The sequence below is a fragment of the Mus caroli genome, chromosome 8 (assembly GCF_900094665.2).
Source record: "Mus caroli chromosome 8, CAROLI_EIJ_v1.1, whole genome shotgun sequence".
In the NCBI taxonomy this organism is placed as follows: Eukaryota; Metazoa; Chordata; class Mammalia; order Rodentia; family Muridae; genus Mus; species Mus caroli.
Window position 1 is genome coordinate 58,531,379 of NC_034577.1, and position 9,514 is coordinate 58,540,892.

The following is a 9,514-nucleotide window of genomic DNA, read 5'->3' on the forward strand; positions in this document are numbered from 1 at the left end:
CTTCCTTCCTTCCTTCCTTCCTTCCTTCCTTCCTTCCTTCCTTCCTTCTTTCTTTCTTTCTTTCTTTCTTTCTTTCTTTCTTCTTTCTTTAACACAACACTTACAACAATTAAATTTTCTCCTCACTCATTGCTCAAAATGCATCTTTGTTGTCAAGGCTCACATGATTTTATACAGTTATCCTCAGGATGTGAATCTGATTTCAGTTCCAAGGTTAAGAATTGTTTTTATTCAACACTAGAAAGAAAGAAAAAAATAAAAACTCTGGTGTAGGAAAATCCTTTTGTTTCAAAAAGTATGTTAACAATGTATACTTTGAAAAGATACATATTTTCCACTGTGCAGTGACTCTGGGATAAGATTATTAATAATTGTTTATTCTTATTTCCCCTTCATGATTTCTAGTTAAAATAAAACCCCTCCATCAGTATTTCATTAAAATTTGGGGATTAAAACATTTCAATTATGTATATTTTCCAGAGCATAACTATGAGAAGTGATGTGTTTCAGGGAATGTAAATTATTTTCAGAATTTCAGGAATTGAAAAGGGAAAAGAGGAAGGAGAAAATGCTGGGCTGGTGTGAAGCGATAGCCCGCAACCCTCACAGAATCCCAAACACCACGCGGACACCAGAGACCTCAGGGGATGTGGCCGATGCCTCTCAAAACTCCACACTGGTGAGTGGAAAGTTATTTTACCTCAAAGTAGCTTGCACATAGATGGAATGATTAGACAATGGGGGGATGTGGACCCTGCTAAGTGAGCACTCATGTTTACAATAGCCTACTAACTTTACAATATATTTTTCCAGTAGATTCTCTTTACTTCACAAAAACATCTTATTTACATAAATCTAAAAGATCTCATATGTTAAACTTAATCAAATTAAGTAGCTTATTATTTTTCTTTGTGTTAATTTGGCTCATTGTAGTTATTGTAGTGACCTGACAGAAATACTTGTTGGGTTCTCTACTTTGTAATGGAATTATTGGAGGAAGACATGCACATTAAATATAAATTAAGCCGATGTAATCAAAGACTAAAACCACTCTGTGTTGCATATTTTGTTAAAATATCTCAATAAAAATGATAATTTTATGTCAAAACTATTTGAAGACTGAATTAATAATGCACTTCATAAAACATTGTTTCAGCTATAAGTTTAAATGCTTGCTTTCCCCTAACTAGCAATTTTCAATGATTAGAAAAAGATAATTCATTCACAAAAGGAGTTTTAAGTATCCTTTGCTTAGAATTTAGCTATAGCATTTTAAAAAGATTTATTTAGTTATTATATGTAGGTACACTGTAGCTGACTTCAGACACTCTAGAAGAGGGCATCAGATTTCATTATGGATGGTTGTGAGCCACTATGTGGTTGCTGGGATTTGAACTCAGGACTTTAGGAAAAGCAATCAGTGCTTTTAACCGCTGAGCCATCTCTCCAGCACCCACATTTTTTATTTTAATTTAAAGAAGGATAATTCCGTTTGATCTTATTTAAACCATTATCTGAATGTGGTGAATTGATTAGTTTACTATTTTGTAAGGTTAGGCGGACTTTTAATAGGCTATGTTGTTAGTTATCGACATAGAACCAAATACAACTGAAAACTTTATGAGATGTTCCTTTTTATTTTGGAATTATTTTAATTTTTAAATTGTTTTACTAGCTTAGTCTGTTTGAGGTGCTATAACAAAATGTCAGAAACTTTTAACTTACAAGCAACAGAAACCTATTCCTTCCAGATTTGAAGGCTTTGAAGACCAAAAAGTGCTGCCATATTTGCATCTGATGGGGGCTTAATTTTTGGTTTATAAAAATTAAAATAAGTTGCTCCCATCATGGGAGATGCAAGCAAGCTCTCTCGGGCCTTACCAGTGGAGCACTGATCCCATTGACGAATCCCAGTGCTGACCATGATCAAATGGAACATCATAATCATGACCTATTAACCCAAGGCTCTTCCTCTCTGTTCTGTTACTTGGGCAAATATTCAGATAACAACACTCGCATAGAAATGCTCATCCTGAATAAATATTAATGAATGTTATCCAGAGAAACTATTCCAAACGTAGCAAGAGGTTGTCATACTGTTTTGACTCCTTTGTTGTATATTGTTGGCAGCAGGGTAAGGTTGTGAAGAGATAAGACACTTATAAGACACTTAGAATCCTGTGAAATCGACCCTGTGAAATTATCTCCACTGTCTCTTTTCACTCTCAGGTTTTTGCAATTTTTATTTATTTTTATTGTTTTAGAATTCCATACATGCATATATGTGTTTGAGCCAAATTCACATCACAGGCTGACATCAATTAATCATACTACATACGGTATTTATATACAAAGATAGATTTTGTCTTGTATCAGAGTATATAAAATTCTGAATTAGAAAATTATTTTATTCTATTTTCATTAAAGTGGCTTTGAGTATTTAACTTCTTTTTTTTGAGACTCATAAGTTAAACCCATAGAAACATATTGAGCAAACCTTTGGTATAGCATTCTCCTTGTGTCCCAGTGACTTAATTACATAGATAGATGTGATGGCTTAAGCATGTTAATTGACCTCCTTGGCTAGAGGCAAGGAAAGTATTACAGGTGCCTGGCACTCCTAATAAAGGAAAAATATACTCAATTACTAATATAATCAAACCCAGGAGTTAAGAATAGATTATATCAGGCAATAGCCACTAAACTCTATAACATTTTACAATTAAATCCATTTAATAACATATAAATTAAAATAGTTTTCCTTCTCTCAGAGCATGACATACCTTGGGTTGTTCTCATTTTATGTAAACTGCCAAAGAAGCAATTGAATGGAGTAGGTTCCACCTGTCTTGGATGCTGCCGTATGGTGCACAGAGCCTCCTTTGTCATTAATTAAAATGAAAAATCTGAACTACTGTTCCTGGTAGCTACTATGGAGCAGCTTTGAATGCATGGACATATTTTTTATTAGCCAAAACTTCATGTCAGACTCAATTAAACTGCCAAAACTTCATGTCAGACTCAATTAAACTGTGACAAAAAGTAGTAGTTATGTCTCCTATGTGACTAGGAAATGAGAGGGAGGTACTGAGCACTCAGTACTGCACACTCAGTTCATCTCTGCCAGAGCCCATCTCTCTGGTCAACAAATATTCATACTATGTTCCATTCTGTCATAAAAGAAGGATACTCTCTAGATAATAGCTTAGGATTCTCTGAGTATAAAGTACAAAGTTCATGACAAATAATCATTCATTGTCCTCATTATTTGTTTAGGACAATGCTGACCATAATCAAATTATTTGTTCTTTGCAAGTCACTACATTTTATAACCAATATGTAAAACTAGAATGCTTTTTCTATTTCAGAGAGATGGGGACAAGAGTGCTTTTATGTATTTTAAGGCTTATATTTCTAGAATCAAGCCCTTTCTTCTACTATCATTCGCTGAAATCATATTAGAGTTTTGATCTGTTTGTTTCACAGTACCCTCTAGGCCTAGAAAACTTCATTCTTAAGAGGCCTTCTTCCTCTTCTTCCAGGTTTCACTTATATTGAAGTGTCTTGAAAAATAGATGGAAGGATTAATCCTTAATACAATCATTGTCCAGAAATGCTTTATTTAGCTAGAAATTCTACTGGGCACTGGGCTGTCAATCATTTCATATTTGCCTTGACTCACTGTATTTGAAATTATGCCTTTATTATTTGAGTTATTCTGTGCCATGCTGTTTAATTCAGTCAGTGTAATAGTCTACCCTATGAGTTTTGAGAGAAGTGACTGTATTATTATTATTAATCTTGGGAATCTTCTGAATTCTCTCCATTTGTATGCATATCTCCAATATACTGGCCAGTTAATTCCTGAACTGATAGTTCTTTAGTAACATGTAGTCAGTGATAATAATCATATATTATAAGGTTTTGCTTTCCAATCAATATACATTAGATGTCTGAGATGTATTTCCAGCTGTGCTGGATGGTTTTATGTCAACTTGAAACAAGCTAAAGTCATCTGAGAGGTGGAAACCTGAATTAAGAAAATATTCTGTAAGAATGGATTGTACACACGCCTGTAACACATTTTCTTACTTAGTGATTGGTGAAAGAGGGCACAGCCCCTTGTGGGTGGTTCCATCTCTGGGCTAGTCTTTCTGGGTTCTATAAAAACCAGGCTGAGAAGTCAGGAGGAACAAACCAGTAACAGAACCCCTTTATGGCTTCTGAATCAGCTCCTTCCTCCAGGTTCCTGCCCTGTTTGAATTTCTTCCTGACTTCCTTTGATGATTAACAGGGATGTGGAAATGTAAGCTAAATAAACTCTTTCCTCTACATCTTGCTTTTTTGACCATGATGTTTCATCACAGCAATACAACACTAAGACACTGTATTGACTGAAACCAGAAGTTTTGTCAAAATGCCATGCAAATAGCTAGGCTTTTAGCTTTGAGATCAGTGTCTTTATCATCTATTGACCAGTCATTAACTTTTGGGTGTGTGTTACAGAGCATAGATTTGGCTACTGATACAGGCATTTGGATAATATAAAAGCTGCAGTCTAGTTAGAAAAACAATAACCACACCAGCAATTTTACCTGAAAAAGAATACAAAAGTTATTGAACCTGATATTAAAATACTGGAAATGTCAGTTGTATATAAACTTGGCAACTTCAAGAAGTAAAATTTACACTCATGGAGGATGAAAAAGTAGGGAAGCAGAACAAAGCCAGCAAATATGAAGGAGATACTCTCAGATCTGTCTTTCCAAACCTCTCTAGGGTTTGGATCAGGCAGGCTTTCTTAGAAGGATAAGAGAAGGATCTATAATATCTAGTACCAAGATATTAAAAGGTGATGAAATTCTCTGTCCTTGTATATTAAATACAGGATAGGGATATGCTGGCTCAATAATGGTAGTATAGGCAATGTGAAAATAAAATCTTAGAAACTGGACCTCCCTCTTTTTTACCAATTTAAGCAATGATCAGCTATACCAATAGAAATGAGATAAGCATGTAGGAATGAGTTGTTTCTGACCTTGAGTTCTAGATACCATTAGTAGTAGCAATAGAGAACTTTCCAAGAATATTAGTAATAAAGACAAAGGCAATCTGAAGTCCTTCTGCCCCAGTGTCTTGAGGTACATTGTAGAATGGATTTAGAACGGAGAGGTTTTGTTTAGTAATGCACATGGAGAGATAGGTAGGGGTGGGAACTCTCAAATTCCACATCCTTATCTCCATAATGTTTGCTCATGACTCAGTCAATCTGGTGTAGGCCATTTGACTCACTTCTGCCACCACCATCGCCACCAATACATCAAGCTTTCATATCCCTGGTATGTTATGCAGTCACCAGGTTGAAAATAAAGCTTTTGCATTTCTTGAAGAAGGATCAGAGTATTTGTGGTTGATGATGAAGATGTGTATAGTAGGCATGAAAATGATGCTCACTGCTTCTATCCTGATATCCTGATTTTGTCTGGAATTCAATGGCATGCACAAATGTATTTAAGGGTAAGTTTGCAGGCATCCCGTCCCACATGACCTAGCTAGGAAAAGCTTTTTCATCAGTATATATCATAAATGTATTTTTTGCTTGGGCTTTGGACTTTTTGATCTTTCTCTTATGTATAGCTAAGATTTTGTTATTAGTTCACTGCTATCATAGAGAGTATTTGGGACTTTTCGGTGAAAATTATCCCTCACAAAAAAATGATAATGATAATGGTTGTTTATTATATCCCAAAAACTTTTCTAAGAATTTTACACATATTCTAGTTTTTAATATTCAAAAATATGATGAATTAGGTATGATCAGTATTGTTATTTTATAATAAAGAAACTCAAACAAATATGAATTTATGAATCTTTCTACCTTATTGATCTAAAAGATAACAGGTAGAGTTGAATTCCTAACAAAGCTTGGTTTCTAAACCTAGAAAGCCATCATGTTTCTTTCAAGTGGCAGAAAGCTATAGACATTATTTTAATTATAAATATTTGGCTTCAAAAGAAGACTACAGGGTCTCTTTGAAGGACTATTGGAAGTTAGTGGGTTTTGCTGGAGGGGATGGCATTTTCCTTCAGTGGTGTACCCAGTGATTGGTTGTCCTTGCTTCCATAAATGTCAGCCCCCCTCACTCTCATGCCGAAGCCAGAAATTCTAATTAAATTCAAAGATCACTCCAAAAGAGAAGACATGAAAGTATAAGAGGTACTGGCTGGAAGGAGATGTTTCAGTGGAAGAAGGAGGGGATGAGAGAGAAGAATAGGGCTTGATGAATACTAAAAGTTATAATACAAATATATGAAGCATTCACACAATAAAAAGAAAACAACAATGAGAAAATAAATCATTACAGTGTGGCATAAATACAAGAGGAATGTTTTCATAATTGCTATAGGTGTCAATTAGATTAATCCATTCTCTGTACTGATTGACATATGAATGGGGTTCATTGTGTAGCCATTTTCATCATTGCATTCTCAATAACTAGCATGATTGTAAAGGGCATGTTTTTCTCTTTTGAGCTTGCATGAAACAACTGTGAAGCATTCAGATTATCTGCTTTTAAAATTCAGAACATATTAATTGTGTTTAAAATTTCTCAAAAACAATAAGAATCTTGAGGGACTTGGGAGATTGTGTTTATCAAATAAACACCCTGACAAATTCACCACAAGTCAGGAGAGGAGAATCATCATATAGTGAACAGGAAAGGGAACACTTTTAAATTTATTGTGACACAATTGCATTTGTCACAAACAAAACTGTCTTATATCAACTACACCCTTAAGCAATTTAGCAAATCAACTCAGAATTCTAATATTAAATTTAAAAACAAGAGTGAAGATCAAAAGAATCAGGAATAAGGCAATAAATGCTTTTATGGGGACTGAAGTTTAAAAAAATCTATAAAAGTCAATGTAGGAAGATTCCCGGAGCTCTTGACTCTAGCTGCATATGTATCAAAAGATGGCCTAGTTGGTCATCACTGGAAAGAGAGGCCCATTGGACACGCAAACTTTATATGCCCCAGTACAGGGGAACGCCAGGGCCAAAAAAAAATGGGAATGGGTGGGTAGGGAAGTGGGGGGGGGCAGGGTATGGGGGACTTTTGGGAGAGCATTGAAAATGTAATTGAGAAAAATACGTAATAAAAAAAATATTAAAAATTAAAAAAAAACTGTCATTTTAGATGGTCAGCAATGACTCCAGAGAAAATGACTCTCCTCTAGTCAATGCTTATTCTTTAAGGGTATAAATAGTCTGCCATTAAAAAAAAAGAAGAAAGTGTCAGTCCATGATAGAGGTGACCTCCTGCTTCCAAACATATTTTCATCAGCTCAGATCACATTTTCTAGTCTACTTATGGTCAGATGGCTTCAGACATACAGTGGTGTTTTTGCCCTATAAACCAATCATAAATTTAAAATGTTAAGGCAAAGTGTGCTTAATATACTTCCTAGGTGACCACCATAGTTTAGCAACATGCTACACTGTAGGATGACCTCAGTCGAACCTGGTGATCATATGCTGACTGGGCGTTGTGACTCTGTACTAGTGTCTAGCATCCAAAATGATTGCTGTCCTATGTGACACAAATTTGCAAAAACACTGAAATATAAAAATGTTAGAATGTGTTCTTCTAGTGCTTATTACTGTCTTGCCATCATAGAATTGAATATTTTTATTAGGTATTTTCTTCATTTACATTTCAAATGCTATCCTGAAAGTCCCCTATATCCTCCCTCTGCCCTGCTCCCCTCCCCTCCCCACTCCCACTTCTTGGCCTTGGCGTTCCCCTGTACTGAGGTATATAAAGGTTGTAAGACCAAGGGGCCGCTCTTCCCAATGATGGCCGACTAGGCCAACTTCTGCTACATATGCAGCTAGAGACACGAGCTCTGGGGTACTGGTTAGTTCATATTGTTGTTCCACCTATAGAGTTGCAGCCTCCTTCATCTCATTGGATACTTTCTCTAGCTCCTCCATTGGGGGTCCTGTGTTCCATCCAGTAGATGACTGTGAGCCTCCACTTCTGTATTTGCCAGGCACTGGCTTAGCCTCACAGGAGACCATCATAGATGTTTCAAATATGAAGTTTTCTGGAAAAGACTAATCAAGAAAGACTAGAAAAATGTTCTTAAGGAGAGGCAGGAATAGTGACATATCCATAATGACAACACTTAGGAAGCTGAGACAGGAGGATTGCAAGTTTGGAACATATATTGAGATTCAGTCTCAAAAATAGAAGAAATATGTAACCATGAGTTTTAAATGCCACTCATTTAAAAACAATATGTATTGTTTCTTAAGTTTAAAATCTTCAAAGTAGTTTTTATATTTTTTCGGGCAATTTAACTCTCTAAGTATGTACTAAAATTGAGATATTGTTGAGTATTTAGATTTATATAATTTTCTCTCCAAATCACAAGAACCCAGATTTTATGGTGTCGAGAGCTTTAAGAAATATAGCTATGCTCATTATAAGAAGTTGATATTCACTTGTGCTGTATCTAAGTCCCTCTTATACACTGGAAGTATTTGTTAATAAATTCAGCAGTGAAAAGGATCCAAGCTTAACTTTGTTACAGCCTTTTATTTTTAAAATAGTACAGGCATTTAGAAGTTAAGACCTTGAACTTAAAAAAATAAAACAAAACAAAAAAAAAACCTAATGATCAATTAGGAATAAAAACCAAATATTTATTTTTGAAGCCCATAAACAGATTGTATGTTTTTTAAAAGATTTATTTTCTATTTTTAAAAATTTATTTATTTATAGTTTATTTTTTAATTCACTTTAAATACCAATCAGAGGTTCCATTCTCCTCCCAATTCACCCTTTACAAATCCCTCCCCAAATTGTCCCCTCACCTTTTCTTCAGAGAAGCGGGGGGGGGGGTGCTCCTTGGGTACTATCTCACACTGGAACATCTAGTCCCAGCAGGACTAGGCATATCCTTTCCCACCAAGGCCCATCCAGATAGTTCAGATAGGGGAAAGGGGATCCAATGGCAGGGAACAGAGGGGGTCCACATGAATACCAAGCTGCACATTTGTTACAGATGTGTAAGATGCCAAGGTTAAGTCCCTGCATACTCCCTGGTAGGTGTCCCAGTCTCTGTGAGCCCCCATGAGCTCAGGTTAGTGGTATTCTTGTGGTGTCCTTTACCCTTCTGCTTGCTTAATACTATTTCTACTCCACTCTTCCACAATATTTCCTGAGCTCCACCTGATGTTTGTCTCCATTTGCTGCTGGACAAAGGCTTTCAGAAAAAACACACACACACTTCTGAGACTTTACCAGTCTTGTTTCTGTTTCTGACATTATTAGTAGACACAGGCTCATCTCTTGTATCAATGGTTTGTATAATACAACCTCTGTATAATGACAAATATTTTCAGTGTAGTTCAGGGTTGCACTGTATGTGTGTGTGTGTGTGTGTGTGTGTGTGTGTGTGAGAGAGAGAGAGAGAGAGAGAGAGAGAGAGAGAGAGAGAGAGA

The 9,514-nt window shown here is 35.8% G+C and overlaps 1 protein-coding gene across 6 annotated transcripts in view; it reads left to right on the forward strand.

Moving 5' to 3' along the window:
- The window catches only part of March1 (membrane associated ring-CH-type finger 1), a 781,857-nt gene that overhangs the window by 457,864 nt on the left and 314,479 nt on the right, over positions 1-9,514 (forward strand). For 2 of the 6 annotated variants that reach the window (XM_029480927.1, XM_029480932.1), the window contains exon 1: positions 535-679. The exons of the other annotated variants lie outside the window; for them this stretch is intronic. In XM_029480927.1, the coding sequence (XP_029336787.1) occupies positions 569-679 (111 nt within the window). In that variant the 5' untranslated portion in view covers positions 535-568. Of the gene's footprint in view, positions 1-534; positions 680-9,514 lie in introns of those variants that run through there. 6 annotated transcript variants of the gene reach the window in all.